The sequence below is a fragment of the Taudactylus pleione genome, unplaced genomic scaffold, assembly GCF_031769625.1.
Source record: "Taudactylus pleione unplaced genomic scaffold, aTauple2 ptg000431l, whole genome shotgun sequence".
Taxonomy (NCBI): Eukaryota; Metazoa; Chordata; class Amphibia; order Anura; family Myobatrachidae; genus Taudactylus; species Taudactylus pleione.
Window position 1 is genome coordinate 2,444,243 of NW_028284833.1, and position 24,545 is coordinate 2,468,787.

The window sequence follows — 24,545 nt, forward strand, 5'->3', positions numbered from 1 at the left end:
CCGAGACCCAACCTTAGGGTCTCGTCGCAAGCCCCGATGGTCGCGGTGGTCTTGACCATCGCGACCATCACCCTGGTTGGACGCTAAAGCTGTGGGTGTTAACCCACAGCTTAACTAGCAACCAGGAGGCCGCACTAGAAAAAGCAAGCGGCCGCCCTCATTCAGAGCGAGCGGTCGCTTCTTGCGACCACCTCTGAATGAGGGCCATAGTTAAAGAGGTACAGGGAAGAGCGGTAACTTTAAGACTCATAGGCATAAAGGGTTGTAGCTAAGTCCAAGGGAACTGATAAACTCACAGAGGGAAGACGTGTACAGGGAGAAGAGAAGGAGGCCAAGGACGGAATCTTGAGAGAACCTGACGGCAATTGGTAGTAGAGGGGTGTAGATTCTGAGAGTATCTACACCCCTCTAGGAGTTGAACCAGGAGAGAGCTAATCTTAATGCCCAATGGAGTGTAGGGTTATGGCTACCCTGGAGCCCTCATCCCAAGGGTGTTACAAAGGAACAAAGCTATTCACCGTCTTTTGGTCAGATGCGAGAGATGGTGACTCTGGCTACACACACACGAGTTGTTTTTTTTTCTGTGCGTACAGTATGCCCAGCTGACACCCAGTGACGCCCATTTTAGGGACGGAGAGAAATGTCCGAGATCACTCCGACTCAGAAAAGAGATTCGTACGTTTGCTATGGTGCATGCGCTGTTTCATAAAACTTGCCAAATGCGTCAGCGTTCGATCTTACATGCCACTCAGAATTAGTCCCACAGTGTCTGATACAGGGGTAAAAAAAAAACGTAACTCTGTTTTCTGCATTTTCAGGTGAAAGTTACTCAGGAGGTAAAGTTACGATTTGGGGAACAGCTGTCTAGTCTGCAGAACAAGCAGCAGCAGGACACTGAGCTCCTGGAAGACATCAGGTAACGTAAAATATGGAGAACACATGAAATAACTACAAAGCCATATACAGGTGTAGTTCTCTTCTCTCCATGTGTGAGGAGGCTTTTGGTTATACATTATTACTTTTCACATCATCCGTTATCATGGAAAACACCAAAACGCCAGATTATATTATAATCTGGTCCTGGCCTCGGCATGCAGCTGGCATCAGGTTGTGTTGTTCTCCTGATAATAAGCGTGGAAGAGCAGCAGTGGTTACCATGGAAGATTTAGGGGTTTATGTACCAAGCAGTGAAAAGCGTGGAGAAGTGGACCAGTGCAGAAGTTGCCCATAGCAACCAATCAGCTCCTACCTATTATTTTATAGACTGTACTTGATAAATGCTGCATCAAAACTGATCGGTTGCTATGGGCAACTTCGCCACTGGTCTACTTCTCCACTCTTTTCACTGCTTCAACCCCATAGAGCCCGATGAAATAGCCTACAAAATGCTGAATAACTCCTGCGAGCTAGCCCATATTTTTAAAGCGGCAATAATTTAAAAGGCAAAACCGACCTGATTTTGCCTTCTAAATTATTGCCGCTTTTAAAATGTAGGCAGACTCGCCGGAGTCGCAACCGTGCGTGCATTTCGCAGGCTATAACATAAGGGATAGGTTAAATGATGGAAAGAGTAATGGATAGAATGCCTGGTTACTGAGACAGGAATAATAATAGTTTTGATTGTTGGAGTATTTTAATGAAATTTTTGTATATTGCTTAATTATGCGGATGTCATGTAATTATTATGAAGTGATGGGGTACGCTGATGATTAGGGGGATATGATGTTGATTGTGATGAAGAAGTATTGGGATGACTAAATGGGCAAAGATAATTGCTCTGAGGAGTGAGGGGGTGTAGAGAATGGACACAGGGAGCAGGGCTGGTTCTAGAGTTAGTGGTGCTCAGGGCGAGAGCTTCCTTCGACACTCTAAGTTCAAGGGGCATGGCGTGGTGGGTGGCATGGCCATGGCTGGCAAAAAAAAAAAATAGAAAATAGTATTTGCGGGCTGAATCGGCCACAAATGCTGCACAGTGGGCACCATTTGCCGGAAGAGGGGGCACCGTTTGCTGGGGGGTGCATTTGCCAGAGGGGGTGGAGCTATTTTGCTGTGGAGGGGGGGAGCCAGTCTTACCTTGTGAAAGCAGACTGGTACCTCCTCCTTGCTGCTGCTCCTCAATTTTCTATCTTCCGCTCCTAAAATGCCATTCTCAATGACATCATGCCTGACAACAGCTTTCTGGGAGGGTTGCTGGGAGACTGGGACTCCTAGTGAGCGGGCTGGGTGATGCCGGCTGGCAACGGCAGGCAAGAGTGGATGGGCGCTGTCATATTAGAAGGTGCCGGGCGGGGGGTGACTGCTGCGACATCTTCAGGCTGCAGCACCCCGGACAATAGCCCTGCTTGCCCACCCCTAGAACTACCGCTGATTGGGAGGGTGGCATAAAGCAGTGAGATTAGCAAGTCTACTGAAGTGGATATAGAGTTGAAGGATTTTGAGGTGGATTATAATGGGTGTAATTTTTGTAAGAGATGTGAACTTTTTGTATACAGAATTGGATGGGAGCTGTAGTGAGCTGGACAATTTATTAGCAGACACAGTATTAAAAAAAGAAAAAGTTTGTTTGGTTTCAAATTGTTTAGGCTGGCTACTAGAGTCTATAAGATATTGCTGATCCCTGGTCAGGCGATGGCACTATTTGCGTACTACTCCGATGTTAGAAGATCGGTGCATGCGCAGTATCTGTACTGTGCATACGCCGGTCTTCTACTGCAAGCAGTTACCCAAAGCTGCAGCCTGATTGACAGACAGCTGCTGTTTTGGGGGCGGGGAGTGGGCAGGGCTGGCCTCCGTTTCAGAAAACAGGGTAGTGTCACCCCAGTTTTCTGGGAGAGCCAAGGCCAGGGTCTGTGTACTGCAATGCAGACTTCCTGACTTCGGCTGCAGAGCTGCAAGGGGCAAACTGAGCAACCTCAGGGTTACACAGATGAACAATGGTCTTGCTGAAGATCCGATGCTGCGTCTTAGGATGCAGGAAAGAGGCGTCTATTTACAGCAGACGCCTCCTGCAACATTAGCATATTAGTTTTACATTATTGTACAGTCGCTTCCCTGCCGCTGTATAATACCGTACAGCTCTGAATCAGGCCCCAGGTCCATATTATCTACTCATCAGTCATTGAAGAAATAAATCAAATCCAGGTTTTGATTTCAAATGCAGAAAATACCTGTTTTGTATAATCAAATGATTGTATTCTACAACTAATGCATTAATCCATTACTCTGTAAATGTGTATTTGTCTGTAAAGCTGTGGTATGGGTTGGCATATTCAAAGTAGGATTTGTCTAAGGGCTGTCTTCCTGCCTTCTCTCCATCACTTTTTAGTTGTTTTATATCTTTATTCCACTGTCATGGTGGCGAGACATGGTTTCAACAGAGGTACAGCATCATGGTGCCCACAGCAAGTGTATGCTATGTGCACCCCCCTCCTCCATTTTGGCTTGGGTGATAGTAGTGATCATTAGTGGTACCATCTTTTCTCAAACATTTTTCAACATGTCCCCCTGATTACTCAGCTTACAGATTACTCCATGCACCATCATGCACCCACATGCACACCAACATACACCCACATGCACACCAACATGCACATCAACATACACCAACATGCCCCTATTACATATTCTCCCCAGCACACCAACATGCCCCTTTTACATATTCTCCCCAGCACACCAACATGCTTTTACATATTCTCCCCAGCACACCAACATGCCCCTTTTACATAATCTCCCCAGCACAACAACATGACCATCCCCTGCACAGCTACATGAGTCTGATCACCCACTGCACAACATGACCCTCCCTCCTGGAACACCACCCATGTCCCCCTCCTGCACAACAACAACATGCCCCCATCCTGCACAACAACAACAGGTCCCCCTGCTGAACAACAACATGCCCCCCTCTTGTACAACAACAACATGCCCCCCTACTGCACAACAGCATGACCACCCACTGCACATCAACATGAACCCTCTTGCACAACAACATGAGTCTGATCACCCCCTGCACATCAACATGACCCCTCCTGCACAACAACAACTACATGCCCCGCTCCTGCACATCAACATGCCTCCATCCTGCACAACAACATGAACCCATCCTGCACAACAACATGCTTCCCTCCTGCACAACAACATGCCCCTCTCTTGCACACCAACATGCCCCATTCACACCTGCATGCCTCCCCTTCACACACACATTCCCCCTCCTGTACAACAACATGCCTCCCTTTTGAGTAACAACATTCCACCCTCCTACACAACATGTTCTCCTCATGCACACCAACATGCCTCTTCTGCACACCAACATGCCTCTTCTGCACATCAATATGCCCCCTCTGCACACAAATATGCCACCTTTTACACCCCAGCAATCCCCCCCCTGCATTCCATCCCCATCCTTGTCTGTGTCTCTGCAGCACCATCCCTGCTGTGTGTCTCCAGCACCATCCCTGTGTCTCCAGCATCAACCCTCCTATGTCTATCCAGCCTCATCCCCCCCCTTTGTTTCTCCATCTCCAGTCATGAGCTCATATCCCCTGTATCGCGTAGCCTTATCTCCCTTGTGTTTCTTATCCACAGCCCCTCCCCATGTCTCTTAGCCTCATCCCCCTTTGTCTCTCCAGCACATACCAATGTGGCTCCCCAGTCCCGTGTTTTCAGCTCCATCCCCAAGTCACTTCTTCTCCAGCCTCCCCAAACCACGCCCGCCCCTTGTCTCTCCAGTCTGGCCCACACTTACCTCCTGCTGCCTGCTGCTCCTCTTAGCAGACAGCTCCGCTCCATCTCCAATCCAGCTGTGCAATGTCATGACATCACACGCGCTCCGCTGGCATGTAAAAAACTTTATTGCACTGACCACCGAGGTCCGTCTCCCTTTTTCTGCCTGTGCCCTGCTAAATATTGCAGTGGCACAGGCAAGGGGGACACATGAACTTGGCATTGCCTCACTTATTGGCAAACAAGCAAAACTCCCGTTCCTCTAGCAGTGACATGATATTATTTGAAACAAAGCAAGCTACCTTGCAGAACTGCGGCACAGGGCCCATTATGGAGCATATTTCAGCCGTGCATTCACTTCCTTTCAGTGGGAAGCTAAGTAAACTTATTTTTCTGGAGTGAGTGGGTGGATAGCAGAGAGTTGAAGCAGTAGTCCCATGTCAGAACAGTCTGCTAGTCTGTGCGCAGCATTGTAGTTCTTTGGACATAACCCTTCTACGTTATTGTAACCATTCTATTTTAAAGCCTCAATGGCACAAGCTTTGTTATGTACTGTATGCTGGGACTGTCCACATTACAGAAGTTGCTTTTTATCTTTTTTTATTTTGTTTTGTCACTCTAGTGCAGTGTTTCTCAAACTTCCCACCTGAATCAGTTTTGTACGCAAACCCCATTGTTTATGTACAAATCTGATGGTTCTGGGTCTGCGCATGTGCAGAACGGGTTTTAGGTGACCGCTCACTGTCACCCCTTAGCCACAGCATGATTTGACATTCTGCGGCGTTTGGACGGCCAAGCAGGGGCAGTGAGCATGCCAAGCCTAGGGCCTGCATCATCGGACGCTAACGTCCTGGACCCGATAGGTAGGGGTTGGGCAGCCAGGCTGAGTAAGCTTCAGCTTATGCAGAGTGACCGAAGGTTGCAATGGTGATCCGAGGCACTATCTACGGACCCTGCACTCGGGTCGCAGATGCATGCAGGAGGCTTGTATTTCCTAAAGACACCTCTTGCTACATTTACATTTTACTTCGCTTTACACTTTATGCTTCCATCCGGCTGTGCAATACGGCACACATCGGAATCTGGGCCTGATTCAGCGCTCGCGAGTGGGTTGATGGTGGCCCAGTGCGCATGCGCACGACGGAGCCGGCTCCGTCGTGCGCATGCGTGAGACCCGGATAGCGATGGGCAAACCGTCGCTCCGGGTCTCTTACCAAAGGGGGCGTGCTGTCGATGTTGAGTGACAGCACGCCCCCTTTGGTGGGCGTGCCGGGGGCGTGGCTGCCCAGACGGAGGTGTTCCCATGGGAACGCCTACCGTCTGGGGTCGGCCCCACTGACATCACAAGTGTCAGTGGGAGTGCTTTCGGCTCTGTTAGAGCCGAAAGCACTCTAGGGCTTGCGGCAACGAGACCCTACCACAAGGGTCTCGTAGTAAGCCCGATGGTCGCGATGGTCTTGACCATCGCAACCGTCTTCCTGGCCGCTCGCTATAGCTGTGGGTGGTCACCCACAGCTATACGAGTGGCCAGGAGGCTGCTCTAAAAATCAAGAAGGTCGGCCCTTATTCAGAGTGAGCGCTCTGTCAGAGCGTCCGGCTCTGAATCAGGGCCTCAGGCCGTTGGTCCTCATGGAACCCTAAGTGCATGTTTTCAAGGTATCCTCAGGAATAATTAGTACCACCTGTAGATCTATTGTGTTAGTCATCTTTTGTGTTAGTGCATGTTTTCCAGATCATCTAGCTAGAGGGGATGTAGTTCATATCCCAGCTGTCAGGATGTCAGCGCCGGAATCCTGACACCAGTCAGAATCCCGGTGCCAGCATCCCGACCGCCGACATCCCGATGGTTAGTATCGGGGTTAGGGTTAGGCACTAGGGGGAGGGTTAGGGGGTGGAGAGTGGGGGGCTGGATTAGGCTGCGGTGGGGGAGGGTTAGGTTTAGGCTGTGGGGAAGGAGTGTTAGGTTTAGGGGTAGGTGTAGGGGTAGGGTAGTATATTTACCTTCAGATTTCGGTATCCTACTTGGGATTCTGACCACCGGGATCCTGAGCGTCGGCATCCCGTACCCATCCCAGCTGGAGCCAGGTGTGCTAAGTGACTATTAGTGCTCCATGAGGACTGCTCTAGTGTGATCACTGGGCCTGATTCTGAGATAGTCAGTGCCGATGTTTATGCCCTTGAGTGCATTGCGTGTGTGTCACGTTTCATTACTGCAGCTGCTCGCGGTGGGGATTTATTGTCAAAGTGATTGATAGGCAGGGACCGTTTGTGGGAGACAAAGGGAAGACGGTAACTCGAATGCAGTGTGCCGCGTTCGTTTCCAGGGTGTCTATGCCCGCAACTGCGATCTTTTACGCAGTCAAAATGATTCCTGCGGCCGTTTTACGCGAACATAGGGTAAGATTTGGGGATTTTTTGGGTTGATTCCGCACAGGAAAAATATAGAAAAGGAGAAAAGTTTATTAATAGGGTTACTCAGAAGTAAGATAATCGGCCGATCTGCGACCAATCCTGCATCTTTGTACGCAGTCATTTGGATTTGCGAAGCCGCCAGTGCGCGTCTCAATACAAATCCCGGCGGCCAAGACATTTGCATATTCTCACACAGCCGCTATGTACAGATTTGCCAGTGGCAGTGCCATAAGCGCACATCTCTCACTCAGCCCCCACTGTTACGTGTTTTTTTTCTGTAGTGTGCAAAGTTTAATTACAATGTATAACCCATTCTGTAACAATAGTGTTATTTAATATGGATACAATTTAACAAGTGTCTGTATGCAGTAATACATTTATATTTCTTTATTGTTTTCTCCTATATTCTCTAACTGTTCCTGTATACACCTCATTTCCTTCCTCAGGATTGCGCCTCCTATCAAATAATATAGGGCCTGATTCACTACGAATCGCAACTGCCGATTGTTGTTATCTGCGCATACATCACAGTGCGCGTACGTGTACTAGTCACTGCGATCAGTTCCGATCACAGTGACTACGCAGACCCATGGCAGAGTGATTGACAGGATGTGCCGTTTGTGGGCGGTGGTTGGTTAAATGCAGGCGTGCCAGTGCGTTTTAACGCCATTACAGGGGCGTGTATAAATTTGCCACTGCGAATCATTACGCAGTGTGAGGTCTCATTAGCGTGTGATGAGGTTAGCAATTCCTGAGTACGGTCAGAGCTTGTGCAAGTGCGGTTGAGGCTGCGATGGTACTCGATTGTACAGATGGTTTCGCAGTCTTGCTAAACATTACGGATGTGTGTAAGGTAAAGTGGGCGTCCTTATTTAGTGCTGCATATGGCAATACGATCGCAATGGATTAGCATACTATCGCAGCTGAACTGCGTGCATAATCACTAGTGCATTCGCAGTTGCGATCCGTAATGAATCAAGCCCATAGTTGCAAAGCCCTCTAATGACGAATAGTTCTGTGCTTCCTGGTGAAAGGGTGAATGAGAATAATGTAATGTTTGAATGTAGTTTATTAGTGTGAAGTCTGGGCCTGATTCAGAGCCGGACGCTATTTGCGGACGCTCGTTCAGAAAAAGGGGCTGGCTATTTAAATTGACCGCTCGCTCTTTGCGGTCTGTTGACACCTCTATGTTGAACGAGCGAACAAAACATGCGCTCACTTTTTTGAAAAAAACGCCCCCTGGCCGCTCGCATCATACGTCATCTCCGCTATTTATTAGATTAATCGAGTACATCGAACGGCTTTTGAACTGCTCGCTATTCTTGTGGTTGCATTTTCCTACCGCAATCATGCGAGCAGTTCTGGCTAAAATACAACCAAGTGACGTGGTCAATGACGCTGCTTTGTTAATTATGCACATCCCTTAAAACGCCCGTTTTGACCGTTTGGCACGCCAGCGTTCGGATCTCCACTCCCCGTTTTCAAGCACCTTCTCCTGTTACCATCCACTAACGCCTTATCCTGTCACTCAAATTAGCAGGCATTCGCTATTTTGCGAGCACACGATTTTCGACCGCACTGACTGGTTCGCACATGCGTATTACAACCCATACGCAGATGTGCGAACATTGCTAGGAACGAACAAGCGGCCGCTTACAAGCAGCTCTGAATCAGGCCCTCTGTCTGACCTCCTGCTTGTGACCAGATTGTCATGCAATGGTAGTATGGAACTTTTCCAGCAGTGCCAGTGATGTCACCTATATACACAGTGTATGTGGGTGTATATATATATATATATATATATATTGTGACACAGTCAGGTTAGGGGGTCCCTCTCCTGGGTAGAGGACTCCTTCCTTACACACACAGCAGCTGGGAAACAGTACGCCAGACTGGATTCGAGTACAAGCTGGTCGGCGCCAGTCTTTATTGTACAATGTCAGAAATAACATAAAGAAAACAAAACATAAATCCTAGCCCTGTCGGGGCACTAACTTCGCAGGTGGTTCCCTCACTACCAGAACCTGGCAGGGCCTAATGCCCTCACCAGCAACAAAGGCACAGCACAACACTCACAGTTAGGTTTTCAAGTGTCTCTGAGCAAACTCCCTGCCTGCTCTCCCAGGTGAGACACACAGCCCTAAACACACTAGGCTTATATTGGCCACTCTCAGGTGGGAACCCTAACAAGCCTGTTACCAGGCTGCGAGAACCAAAACCTGGAGTGGCCGTGGGTGGAGCCCTCCCTCTCCTCTCACCCACAACCCCCAGGTCCCAAACCGGCTTTTCAAAAAGCCGAGACTCAAGCCTGCTACACTGCAGACTTTCTCCTGGGGATTTAAAACACATAAGACAGGAATCTGGGACAAATGTACCTGCCACAGACCACTTTACCAGTGATCCTATCACAATATATATATATATAGATATATACATACACAGTATATATGTGTATGTATGTGTAGAGTCTTTTATTTTGCTGAATAATTCTAATACAAAGAATTCTGCTGAGGTAAATTCTTGGCCTAAGGATGCAATAACTGTATCATACACTCTAACATTGCAGGGATTAAAACCTCACTTAGGCACGTATTCAATTAGCCACAATAATTTCTCAGCCGTCGGCGAAATGTACTTTTCGCCTACATCGCGTGTTTTTGGCAAATTCACTTTCCTTGCGTGCCCCCGCTTTTCGCCCTATTTAATTCCAAAGGACGCGAAAACGGGACCCGGTGAAATGCAAACAAGGGAAAAGTGCAGTCATATTTGGGGAAATCAGCCTGACACCCCCCAAAAGATGCACTAGCATTGGGGATCAATGTAGTTGCCCCCGAATGGCCTTACTGAAACTATTTGGGGTACTTAAATGCTCTCAATAGCTGCTATTTAGCGTCTTTGCGCAAGTGGTGAAGAATAGCATTTAGCAGGTTTTTTTGGAGAAAATAACTAGTCCCAGCATATTTGGGGTAGATGAAAATGGGTGCAAGCATGGTTAAAAATCGCAAAAGTGAAGTTTAAAAAAAACGTGAAAAACGCACCTTCAGCAAGCACCTGCAAACAAAAAAACACCTCCCCCATACTTGCAGACCCCCCAAAAGCTTATTTCGCTAGTTTTTAAGTTTGTACCCCGACCTTTGGGGTTTTTTTGCCCCCTTTTTCAATGGCAATTTTTGGGGTGTTCCTCAATTATTATTTTTTTATGCAGTTAACCTTTGGGGACCTGACCCCAGGGTGCAGGGTGGTTTCCCCACCTTTGCACCCCAAAATCGCAATTCTGCACTTTTTTTGCCTGCTATTCATAGGCAAAACTTGTCCGCCTATTACATTGCAATTAAATAGGGCGAAAAGTTTCCGCCTGGCGAAATGACGTCACCCGCGATAATTTTCCGCGGATTCTGACTTATCGCGGCTAATTGAATATGGCCCTTAGCTGTAGACTATATACAGTCATATCTGTAGGTCTATGAATAGATCACAGATGCTATCTCCCTTTTTCCCCCATTATCACGCTGCTTCGGCCAGCACACTTCCCAGTGTCAGACTCGCTATTATCCTGTTATCTATTACACTGGTCTTATGAGAGGAGCAGAAGGCCGGGGCTGACATAAGGCTCTGGTTGTGTTCTACTCCACAGCGGAATCGGTTCGATTCCCGGCAGCGCCTGGCCGACCACAGCAGAGTTCCCGGCAGCGGAAGCCCGACAGCGCTGGAAATCCCGATCGTCGATAGGTAAGCATTGACTAACCTAACCCCCTAACCCTAACCCTCCTTAGGGGTGCCTAACCCTAACCCCCCCCCCCCAAGTGCCTAACCCTAATCCCCCCTCTAAGTGCCTAACCGTCCCCCCTCCTCGCTGCCTAAACCTAAGTCTCCCGGGAGGGGGGGGGGCTAACCCTAACCCTCCCTCCCCCTAGCCTAACCTAAGTCCAACAGGTGCTCTAAACCTTATCCCTCCCCCCCCCCCCCCCCCCCCGCGGCTGTCCGCTCGCTGCACCCGGCATCCCGGGGTCTGGAAAATGTCAGGCGTCTACATCTAGACCCCCGGCATTTCACCCTCGCCGGGATATGACAGTCGGGAAACCGGCTGCCGGTATTAAGGCAGCCGGCTTCCCGATTGTATACCTCCACAGTTGGGTGGGTACCTGATTTTTTTCAAGAAACCCTACAGGCGATCGCATCCTAGCGAGCGGGTCTGAATCAGCTCCACTATCTGTATTTAAGATTGAAGTCCAATACCGCATCCAAGGCTGCTTTTCTGGCCATGTTTCTATCGGCTAGCCCCGTGAGATACATCCTCATGCTTTACCCTCCTAAATAGAGGATAATTTCTGTGATCAGCACCCAATCTAGACGGGAGAGATGAGGAGTGCACAGGAGCTGCTTCAGTACCATAGTCCTGCTTTATAAGAGGGTGCAGTCTGTTTGTGGCATATGCATCCTTTGTAGCATCTACATAATAGACACAATTACTGCAGCTAAAAGCAAGTTATAAATAGTCCTGGCCAGGTAAGGTACATTTTCTCTGATGCCAGTTCTATTTTTATGGCAGCGCAGCAGTTGTAGGACAGCAGCTGTAGAGTCAGCAGGTCATTAATCTGCACATCTAAAGGGCTAGATGCTCCATCCGAGACATGATGTCAGAGCTGGAACAATACAATATGGTTTAAATGTACAGTCAGTTTGTTTTTAAGTAAGCATCATTTTCCTCTGATCCCTATGTTCCCCTTTGGCTGCTCAGGCCCAGATACTTTCTTTCTTTCTTTTTTATTTATTTCATTAAAGGCCGGTACACGCTAAACGGTGACTAGTATGTACCGACATCGTGTGCGACGGGACCTGGCTGGGTTGCCGATGCTGGCAGCGACGCTAACAATGTCGGGTGATGTCGCTAACGGCGCATGGGAGCGCACATTGCCAGCGACATACTAGATACACATGCGGGTACACATACTAGACGAAGTGCCTCATATGTCGGCCGGATCTGACGACATATCGTCTAGTGTGTACCTGGCATTACTTTTTTTTTTTTTTTTTAAAAGCTCTTTATTTTGTCACAGAAATTACATTACATAACTGTATTGCAGAGATAGGCGTACTGTGGCTCTCCAGCTGTTGTGGTACTACAAGTTCCAGACTAGAATTTGACAATATTATTGGTTCTGCAGTGCTCAGTATGTGGCCTAGCCTCATACAGTGCACCTTTCCTTTGTTTTCCTTTCCCTGTACTGGATGTGCTGATAAGTACTTCCGTTATTTGTGCTCATCGGGACAGGATGTATCAAAGTAAAAAAATGCTTTCAATTCTCAGAAAACATCAGTTTTTGGAGGTTTACTACTACAGTACATCACATGTGGATCCCTATATGCAAGGACAGACTGGGACTGTGATTAAGCCCTGGCATCCCCCTGTGCGTGCGCACGGATAAGAGACTTGGCCACGCCTCACAGGGCGTGGCCATGACTCATGTGGGTGTGGCCTCACTTCACGGGGGCGTGGATACTCCCCATAGGTGTGGCCTCCCAGCAGGCCCCCGTCTGTATACAGTCAGTCACATTACCCTACCCTCCAACATGACCCGTTCCATCAGGTACAAAACACTCTACTCCTGGACTTCCCACCTAATGTATGATTGTAATCCAGGCTTGCCTACCCTCCCGATTTGGCCGGGAGTCTCCCGATTTTCGGGTGCCGCTCCCGGCCCCCTGGAAAGGCAGGCAAGCCTCCCGGAAGTGTCCGACCCTCCCCATCTCCCCCCCTGAAAAACACAGAAATCCCGCAGCGGGGGCCCGGTGACGCGATTCGCGCAGAATTGCGTCATCGTGGCCCCGCCCCCTGCTTCACAATGCCGAAAATCACGGCATTGTGAAGAGGGGCAGAGTCACTGACGCGATCGTGCGGCCCCGCCCCAGTATGACACAAAATGACTGCCCCGCCCCCTGCTCCGCCCCCAATGGCCAGCCCCGCCCCCCGCTATTAGCCGACAATCAGCTCCCTCCCGGAAGGCTGGAGCTGATTGTCGGCAAGTATGTTGTAATCACCTGTGTTGAACTAGGTAATAGATGGGACAGGTGTTTCAGCACAGGTGGCTGCAATTATCACGCTGGTGCTCTGCTGGTGGCTGCAGAGCATTTTGTACCTAATGGAATGGGTTATGTTTGAGGTTCTGCATTACCAATGGAGCCACCTGCTATTATAGTGAAAGCCTTTGAATTCCAACTACTACACATTCTTATTAATCTAAAATACAGTCATACCTGGGATTCATACTGGAATAGAAAGGAAGGTTCCCAGAGTGACTAGAGTGACCACACCCCTTGTGGCATGTAGCCACGCCCATTTTTGACACGTGCACACAGTTGGAGGGGGCGCCATTTTTCGTCTTGCCCTGGTTACGCTTCTGGTGAAGGGTCAGATTATACAGATCTGCAATGTTTCCACACATTGCATCTGATGCTGAGCTGTATCAGAGCTGTATCAGCGGAAACGTAAAATGCATTCCGAAACAAAAATAGCATTTTTTTCTACACTAATCTGTACTAATATATAATAAGAATGTTGCATCTGTCTTTTTGTTCCAATTTGGTGCAAAAACCACTGAACCGATCTTCACGAAAACTGCATCATTTTGTAGTGGAAACTCCTAAAAATAACCGGCACTTTGTTTCATCTGGATCCATCAAGTTAAGGCTGAGCAATAACAAAAACAAAGGGCCTGATTCAGACCCACTCGCGAGCGGCTGTCCGCTCGCAAGTGGGTCGATGTTATGCACTGAGCATGCGCACGACGGAGGGAGCTCCGTCGTGCGCATGCGCCAGACGCGACGAGCGAAGGAAAGTCCTTCGCTCGTTGTGTCCGATCAAAGGGGGCGTGCTGTCAATGTTGATTGACAGCACGCCCCCTTTGGTGGGCGTGCCGGGGGCGTGCCTCCCTGACGGGGGCGTTCCCACGGGAACGCCTCCCGTCAGAAGCCGGCCCACTGACATCACTAGTGATGTCAGTGGGAGTGATTTTGGCTCTGATAGAGCCAAAATCACTCCGGAGCTTGCGGTTGAAAACCTCAACCGCAGGCTCCGGCTCGCAATTTCGATGGTCTCGACCATCGCGGCCATCACAAAGCATGCTCGTATAGCCTGTGGGTGGTGACCCACAGCTATACGAGCGTCCAGGAGGACGCTCCATGAAAATGGAGCCCGGCCCTCATTCAGAGCGTGCGCTCTGCTCAGAGCGTACGGCTCTGAATGAGGGCCAAAATGTATTAACATCAATGCAAGAGATAGGTGTGGCACCATGCACGCAGCTGGTAAGGTGCTTTGTGCCCACGTTCACATGAATAGGATAGGCTACATAGCAGTCTGTGCACAGGGCACACAGGGCCTGATTCAGCAAGGAACGCACGGATGCAGACGCACGCACCTGTCCGCTGCGAGAATATGCTAATCAATGCATACACACGGAGACCGCAGCACAAGCCCTATATTAAGCCACCCATCTCCCTTTACTCACAGCCTGATCAGCACGCAAGATACGTAAACATCGAGAACCATCGGACTTATTACCATAATAGTAGCTGACCCGACCTGCCGCAGGAATTTGGCCGCTTCCTGTGTACAGCTTACGGTATGGCTGTGTATGCCGCCGCACTGCCTTAATTATGTACACCACTATAATGGCGTTATAACGCCTGCGTTTGCCTGACCACCCCCCGTCACCACCCACAAATGGCGTACACACTGCGTGTAGTCTGCGTTCCATAATCAGATCACACTTGCAAGTACGCACACGCGCAGTGCAATGCATACGCATGAGTAAAAACATCGGCCAAGTGCCTGCGTTCTCTCCTGTGCGTTCCTTGCTGAATCAGGCCCACCGTGATCGGTGTGAGTGGTGGGTCACGGGTGAAGGTGCTGCTGCCACCAGTTTGTATAGGGCTGCTGGTCATGTGAGTCACTCCCACGACAGGTTCCTTATGTAAAGCAATACAACTAGAACACCTTAAATAAATTTTGGCAGAAGCAATTTTATCGTAGGAGAAGCCCTGAGTAACAGCTAATAATCATATAAGCAGCCTTCCACCTCCCCAAAAGGAGTAGGAAACATTTTATATTTTTAAGTGCTCGGTTATAGTATAGTATTGCTATATCTGCGACACTGCATGAGTTTTAACATGATTGCATAATGGGATGTGTTTTAAGTGCATTCGGACTGTGGCATCATCATTATCAATAGCTCGCAACTTGTACCGAAAGTAGAGTACCCGCAAGTCATCCGACTTCACACACATCTCCTGCTGGGATCTGGTCGACATTCAGAAGGTCAACACACTCAATGTTGACAGTCAGAAGGTCGACATGGCCATTAGGTCCTCCACCAATATGTTGACATGTATTTAGGTTGGCAGGGTTAAATGGTCGACACTTAACATGTCAACACAAAAAATGTTGACATGATTTTTTTTTGGATGATTGTTAAGTTTAGGGTTACGGGATATGGTTTAGGTGTGGGGTTAGGCTAAACCAAAAAACAATGTATATGTTGACATTTTGGTGTTAACATGTTAAATGTTAACAGTTTGAGTGTGTTGACCGTTTACACATGTCGACCTAAATATATGTCTACATATTGGTAGCCAACCCGACTGTCGACATTCAGAACCTGCCGACCTTCTGAATGTTGACCTTCAGGATATTGACCAGTCACACCACACCCCTCCTGTTGACACACCCTTACTGTACTTTGTTCCCATCTACTCACCCCTCTCAACCCCTATCTCGCCCCCCTTGGTGCAGGTAGTATATATGTTGCCAGGACAAATGGCGTGCATTACAAATCGACGCACAGGCACACTTAGATAAAACCCCATAAAAACAGAGCAGGGGGCTAAAAGCCGAAACTCACGTTTACATCCCAACATCCCAACTCTGACTGAGGTGCGTCGTGTTCAGCCAGTGGCTTTACCTACATAGTGGTAATTACTAGTTACCCTTAATTGTATTTATATTAAAGAAGGAAAACAATCATCCCAGTTCTCTCTGTATGGCAACTCCAATTCAAAGAGAATCCTTAATTATCTGTCCATTATGCTACAAAGCCAATGTGTAGGGCTCATTTCTTTTCCCAGACAGGTGATGATGCAACAAAACAGACGGGATTTTCTGTCATGTCTTCCCAAGGATTACCCCTCCCTTCTTTTTTTAGACCGAAGGGGAGATGTATTAAGCCGTGGAGAGAATAAAGTTGAGTATTTGCCCAAAGCAACCAGTCAGCGTCTCTCACTTCACGTTTTCTCTATTCGCGCTACAGTATTTCAAACACATTCATTCTTGATCTTTAAAAGCAGTAATATATCTTTAGTTCACATCGGGCAACTAAGGTCACTTTCAGTCATCTTACCATAAGTCTTTGCGATGAATCCGGGAGTTGCAAGTGCTGCAATTACAGCATTTATAACATCCTGCTCCAGGGAAACAGTTTTCACATTTATTTGTAGAACATCCGGACAGGTCGCTGACACAGGCAGAGATCGCCTCATTCCCCTTATAAAATAAATCACCCTATGAGTTTTCATAGTCAGATACTTAAGGACAACAGCAACACGCGGGGACCAGTACTCTCCAAATGCTTTTTTTTTTGGCAAAATGTAAATAATTTTTCAAATGATTTCCTTTCTTCTTATATGGCGGACACCAGGAAATGTATTTATCTATTGTGGTTTTTTTTTAAATATTTCTTGTACCATGTGTATGGTTTTTTTTTTTTTTTCACCAGTTGGTTTTAGAACTGAGGGCCCAATTCAGACCCACTTGTAAGATGCGTTCGCACGCTGCCAAAGTATGCAAATCCCGCGAACGCACTGCAAGGCATTAGCACGCCCACTATGTCTTGGTGTGCGATCGCGGTGTGTATTTAGATGCCCACCAGCCTGTCACAAGACGCCCACTTTCCCTTAGTAACACACGTCATCTCCAGGAAGTGTATGCAAACAATCTGTAACATCGAGAACCATCGGATGCATACGCAGAACTTGTGGCTGACCTTACCCTACCGCAAGCATTGAGAGTGCTTCAGTGTGTAATTCAGCCATGTGACGTGTATTATGAAGCTGCGTCTTAATTATGCACACCTATGAAACGGCGTTAAGACGCTCAGACACGCCTGCGTTCGCACCACCACACCCCCGTTTCCATCGACCAACCCCTGTCACCACCTACAAACGCCTCGTCCTGTCACTCAAGCTAGTAAGGCATCTATGCACAAGGGTTGATTGCTTTGCGATCGCATGGGCTGGTTCGCATACGCGCACTGCGCTGTGTACGCATGCACAGATTGCAAACATCGGCAGGCTATGTGAATCAGGCCCTGAGCGCGAGGATGCCACCAATCGGGAGAGCGGTAGTGTTCCGTCTCTGGAACTAGAGTTAGGGTTATAGGTCACATCCAGTCACCTGTTCCCTCCTTTTCATGGGTTTCTCCAAATGCCCCAGGGCACATTTTTACTTATATAAGTAATTGGGAGCATGGACATGCCAATGACTCTTTATATCCAGAACCACGTGTTCATAGTACAGATACATACAGACATATATGTAGAACCATTAACTCGCATACATATGTTACATATGTTACAACTCTTATACACCCCCCACTGTGTGTTAAACATGCACACACACATATATAATATATACAGTATATAGCAAACGTATATATTATATATAACATACTAACACATATACAGTATATACACACATGAACACATACAAACACATGGGGTGCAGCTAAAAGGGCAGGGCACATTTTGCCCCTTTAAAATCAGGCAGGGTGCAGCGCCCCTCTAAAACAGTGTAGCGGGAACATTAACATGGAATTTGACGGCAGAAAAGAACCATAGGCCAGTTTCACACTTGCCGGTTTTGACCGGACGGCCAAGAAACAGGCAGAAGCAGGACGGTGTTTTTTTAGGCACTCAGTGCCTTTCACAAGCAGCGGCTTTGATCTGCTTTTAATGTTTTTTTTTTTTCTTATCTACTGGGCATGCGCAGCAGCTGCTATACAAGCCGGCCGGTGTGTGTGTAAGGAAACATTGCAGGCGTGCAGGGATGGCACGGGCACGGCACGGCCGCCGTCCTTCTCAGTAGATATTTCCGGCTGTTACACGGCAACCATGCCGTGCCTGGGCCGTGTGAAAGGACCCACCTGCTTCCCTGCTCATAACTATATTTCACACCCGGCAAAACAACGGGCAGCTTTTTGTTGCCCGGTCAAAACCGGCAAGTGTGAAACTGGCCATATGGCCCACCTAGGCTGCCCCTTTAGGGTTAGTTTATTAGGGTTAGGGTGGATTAGGGCTGTTTCTGTATTCATCCCCATCCCGACACCTTTCTAATAGTTACACATTTTAAGATGCCTCCTAACTTAAATTAATATCAATACTTTCAATATGTGGTACTAGTAACCCTGTTTATTTGGACTTAATTAAGAATACTGCATCTAAATTGATAAAAATACAAAATGACCTTTTCAGGAACATACCCAGTTTCAATGACCCTAACATCTGTCATTGTATGGGACCTTATACATGTATATAGTTGAGAACAGTACATGGTGCTTTATCACATTTGGTGATCTTTTATTTCAGTTCTTTGTGTGGTGGTATAAAAAGGGGAACTCCGCCTTTAGAGAGCCCTATTTTCCGGCTAGATCATGAAAAGGATACATGTTTATCTAAAGATCTGTCTTAGATATATAAACCTCTGACTGGGCAATTGAATTATATAAAGGTAGAGGTCTCCTTTAAGACCTCATGCCCCCATGTTATGATTTCTTCATGCCCCAGTTCTGGGCCATAAACATCTTTATATTTCTCTTCTACTAGGTCCTTCTCCAAACAGCGAGCAGCCATTGAAAAGGAGTATGGCCAGGTAAGCAGCAGGTACTTATGTAGTAATCCTTTTAGGGGAGGGATGGGCATTTCTTAAAACTGGTGTAGAGGAAAAGGTACATGTGTCCATAGGGCTCTTGTCGATCAACGACTATCAGGAGCTATAGACTTAACCGGGAAAGCAGGGGCAAGTCTGTTTATCATGGACTGCAGTGATACAAGTCCTCTACTTGGTAACTCCAATTCAGGATAGCTCTAACCGAGGGTCCCATAGAAGAAAATGTTTTACTATTAAAATTGAAGCATTTTTCTTTTTTACATTTTTTTTTCTTTTAGTTTTTAGTTTATTAAGAAACATTATTATTCTTGTTTAATTGTTTTGATAAACCTAAAAACGAAAAGCCTAAGTGCGGGCTTCCAGTCGCAGTGTGCACGCGAGAGCCAATAAGCCGGGACTGGAAAACTACTCTTACCACTGTTGCCCATCGCAAAGTTGCCCCAGAGACTTACATTTGATAACTTGATGTATAAAATATAGAAAGAGAAAAATAAATCTTAATTTTGGGGGGAAAAAGACCCCTAATTATACTTTTTGTAGTGCAAATATTGTTACAGTACACTCTTGTTTGCATACAGAATGTAAGTGGTGCAAAAATCATACAGTGCCAAAACAGAATATGCTGCAACAATTACTAGTGATTTTCAAACAACACAAAGGAAAATAAAAAAAAAAAATGTAAAAAAAGTGCACTCCCTCTAATAATTCAGGTGGCCGCTAAATTGATGATATATTCAAAAATCCTCCAAAAAAACATTGAAAGTGTGGTGAAGAGTAGATGATCCTCACATTCCAGGGTATGCAATCGGGAAGCCGACTGCCTAAATACCGGCAGCCGGCTTCCCGACTGTCATATTCCGGCAAGGGTGAAATGCCGGGCGTCTAGATGTAGATGCCCGCATTTCCCCGACGCCGGGAGACCGGCGCCCGGCATCCCGATCGTAGTGATGCCGGGCGCCGCGAGTGGACAGCCGTGGGGGGGGGGAGGGTTAGGTTTAGGGCTCCCGGGGGGGACTTAGGGTTAGGCACCTCCCCGGGAGGGTTAGGGTTAGGCTAGCGGGAGGGAGGGTTAGGGTTAGGCACCCCCGGGGGGGACTTAGGGTTAGGCATCCCCCGGGGGACTTAGGTTTAGGCAGCGGGGAAGGGGGTGGTTAGGTTTAGGCACTTAGAGGGGGGATTAGGGTTAGGCACTTGGGGGGGAGGTTAGGGTTCGGCACCCCTAAGGAGGGTTAGGATTAGGGGGGTTAGGTTAGTCCATACTTACCTATCCACAATCGGGATTTCCAGCGGTGTCGGGCTTCCGCTGCCGTGATCTCTGCATCTGTCGGGCTGCCGCTGACGGGAATCGAACCGCCGGCCGCAGAGGTATACATATAGACAGGGAGATACAAGAAAACAGCCTCCAATCGTGTGGTATACATACAATCATACACTTGAATTAAAAAAACAATAAAGACCCGTAAAATTGAAAGTAAAACAATCAGCTTATCTGTCTTTGGTATCAGGTGAACACAGAAACGCTCAACGCGTTTCGTCCCACTATGTTCTCTTGGGACTTCTTCAGGGGAATAGATATTCCCCACCTACGGAAGTTGTTGCATCATATCTGACCAAATTTGAATAAAGTTGGTATGAGCCTAATAATATCTTACTAGATCCATAATAGGTGCCAGTCACCTAAAAGGACACGTGTGGAGTGCTGTTTTACACTGTCGGTGGTTTACAAAACCTTTTGTTCTTATTACCACTCCCTTTTTCTTGCATGAGAACACAAACACTTGCTGTATATCCGGGTTACACTATATATTTTATTTTTTCCTTTTATTTATGTATGTTCATTACGGTAGTATTATATGAAGATCTTAAAAGACTCCTACAGGGATATTTGAAACCCTCAAAAGTACATTGGATCACCTACAAAGGTTTTTTTTCATCACCTATTTGTACCATTTGCATTGAAGGCGCTCACTCTTAACCACACTTTCATTGTTACATTCTGAACATTGTAGTGCAAATATTGTTACATTTTCCTGAATTTATTTTCCATTTCATAGAATAAGGCATAGGTTGTCAAAGTCGCTCCTCAGGACTCCAAACAGTGCATGTTTTCCAGGTGTCCTCACAGACTCACAAGTGAAATAATTATATCCACCTGTGGATCTTTTAAAATGTGTCAGTGAGTAATGAATACGCCTGTGCACCTGCTGGGTGACCTGGAAAACGTGACCTGTGTGGTGTCCTGAGGACCGAGTTTGAGACCCACTGGAATAAGGAATCAATCCAATGTAGAGGTTCCCAAACGCGGTCCTCAAGGCTTCCCAACAGTTTGGGTTTTAGAGATATCTATGGTTGAGCACAGGTGGTTAAATCAAATTGACTGAGGTACTAAGTAAGTCACCTGTGCTCAACCATGGATATCTCTAAAACCTGAACTGTTGGGGAGCCTTGTGGGCCGCGTTTGGGAACCTCTGATGTAATAGATATCTCACCAGTTGTGTTTACAATGCTGGGTACACACTGGCCGACATATTGGGCGTTCAATTGAATGGCCGATATACTGTATATCATGTGCACGTCGACCAGTGTGTACAGATGATATATCTGTGAACGACGTCGATCTGCAGATATATTTTACCAGTGTGTACCCACCTTAACAGACATCCGCGTACAGGCAATTAGCAAATGATGGGGCAGTGGAATCCTGTAGTGACTCTAACAAACTGCTTAGTATGCACATTAAAATTGAGAGATCCATCTAAAAGGAACAATAAAACTGTGTTAAAGCTCTATAAAACTGACTAATAACTTTATATTGGCACACTGTTCATAGGTGGCTCGTTTCCAAAGGAAACATAAAGTAACCTCTTTATATGCCTATAAATTATTGTTCTTTTGAAAATAATCTTTCATTAAAAAATTGTGGTTTGTGTTTTTAGATCTTGACATTAAGTTCTAAGTGGCTTTGTATATTTATTTTTTTTTCTTTTTCTTTTACCCATTGCATGGTATACATATAAACGTGACTTTAGTGCCTTGATTTTGGTTTGGTTTCCATATAATTAATAACTTGGCTTACTTATATTGCTGGGCTGGCTGGCTGCTGCAAACCCACCTGATAAGCTCGGGTAACACCACCTAGACATGATGGATTATTTACTAATATTGCCTTTCCGTACAAAGGTTGCTCTAGTCCTTAGCAACCAATCAGCCATTTTCTTTCACTATCTAATATGTAATAGACAGTTACAGGCTATTTGCTGACTGTTAATTGCTAACATTACATATAGGTGCAAGATTTACACTAAAACACAGAGAGCAAACTCAACAAGCCTTATTTACTAAGTGAGCCTAAGACACGTTGAGAATGACAAAGAATATGTGGACATAAAGAGAAAATGTTAATATGACTGCAGAAATCTGTAGCTTGTAACTTGCCAATGAAACATTATGCCTTAGAGAAAAAGGGGTCAATCCAATTACACGCGAAGGGTGCGAGTTGCAGCTGCAACAGGGTTAAAACGCTGGCAACTGCACCGCATCTCGCACCCTTTGCGGCATGCGCCCAGCCCGAATTCACATAATTTTGCTCGGAGCCCTATGGGGTTGTGAGCACTTATATGCAAATTTGGGCTGCTGTCAAGTTCTCCCGTTGTTGAGATGACTCGCACCTGAGAGTACATCGCATATAATTGAATTGACCTCAATGTTTCGCAATACCAAGGTGGATCTAATTTACTCATGCTGACTTTAAGGGGCCTTTAAGGGGCCTATTCATTAGCAGATGTATTTATGAGTGATGAAAGACAAAAGATATCCCTTGAAAATTCTGGTGGCTGTGCTGAACGATATCTGTCATGTACATGACAGATTTTGGCAAAAGACGAACGATATCGCATGACATCATTCAGGGAGTGGATTTTTTTCTCTGCAGCGCTTTGTAGCTGCTGTTAATATCGTTCGTCGTTCACCGCATATAAACTGCCAGATATTTCTATCTGGCAGCGATATGCAATAATTGACCAACATGTTGGAGAGATGAAAGATTTAATTTATCGGCCGTGGGAGTGCGCATCTGTCATCATTCAGGGTCTATCCATGGCAGATAAATTGAACGATATATAGTTCTAGCGTTCAATTTATCTGCTAATGGATAGGCCCCTTTAGACTACCAGGTACATGAAGGGCCCACCAGGTAATGTAGTAGTAGAGGTGCAGAGAGAAGGGGGAGCGGTTAGTAATTACCCGGACTCGGGCTTGTTGAAGGGGCCCAGAGGGCACTGATAGCCCCGCCTCCCTGATCTGCCCCTGGTTTTGCGGTGCTGCACTTATTTTATGTGTTTTTCTGTAGGGGATGTGGCCACGCCCCCTCCAGTCCCGAGCCAAAGATTAAGGGTTGTGGTCAGCCACTAGAGGGGGTGTGGCCAGTCACAACAGAGGGACTTGGCCTACCATTAAATAGGAAATGCTAAGAACAGAGCTTCTATATAAAGGCGTGGACAGGGGCGTGTCAGGACCACCCGCATTGATTGACAAACAGGTTAATCTTGGTGAAGTTTCCATAGACACAAACAAAGCACCCAAGTTCATCCATGATCCTGCTCCACTAAGTTACTGACCCCTAGAGAAGGGGGTGGTGTCCTCAGGCATTGGGATGTCCCCTGTGGGCCAGTCTGACCATGACTCTTTGCCAAGAGGACAAATGACAGGCTGTGCTAGCACTTTATGCTCTTGGGGCCCTGGTACTGTTGCATGAGTAGATATAGATGCATAGGCAGATATTCTTAATAACATAAGGCTTTTTTTCTTTCAACCTCCAATTAACAGTTATGTGGCTATTACCAAACAGATGAACTATACTGTGCAAATTTCTACAACACATATCAAACATAAGTGCCAACCCTAGTATCATTAGTAGAGGTGCTTTGAAACTCAGTCTGCCATTAAACATCAGTACACTGGTTCTAAGTGTCCTGGTGGGGGTAGCAGTGTGGTGGTTATTTGGACAGGATCCATAGCCCATTTGTTGAAGAAGTGTAATGATCTACAGAAGGTACTTTGTACAGGTAACTCTTTTAGGGTCACTCATGAAATAATACATTAATAAATAATAAGTGCCATATTTTGCATATGATGCAAAAGAAAAGCAGAGGGAGTATTATTATTATGTTTAGTTTCTAAGGAGCCACATAGTTTCCACATCGCTGCACATGGAATACACAATGTAGCAGTGAAGCGTGACCATTGCTGTGCGTATTACAATGCATCATAGGTTGCACCGTGAAAGATTGCACCAGCTCTATGGAGGCGCAGTTTTTCCATCTGAACATGGCCGCCTGCATCAGTGCAACTCTGCCTTTAGACGCAGTCGCTGACAGCAACACGCCTGTGTCTGAAATACCCAGCACTTGCATCGAAATTCGTTCTGCGGCAACCGTAGGGATGCATACAACTCGGACGCACACCTAGACTGAAAACA

At 46.8% G+C, this 24,545-nt stretch overlaps 1 protein-coding gene across 1 annotated transcript in view; it reads left to right on the top strand.

Moving 5' to 3' along the window:
• FCHSD1 (FCH and double SH3 domains 1) overlaps positions 1–24,545 on the top strand; it is a 120,445-nt gene that overhangs the window by 23,482 nt on the left and 72,418 nt on the right. Inside the window, exons 2-3 of the mRNA XM_088447396.1 lie at positions 819–916; positions 19,006–19,051. Of these exons, the coding sequence (XP_088303522.1) occupies positions 819–916; positions 19,006–19,051 (144 nt within the window). The remainder of the gene's footprint in view (positions 1–818; positions 917–19,005; positions 19,052–24,545) is intronic.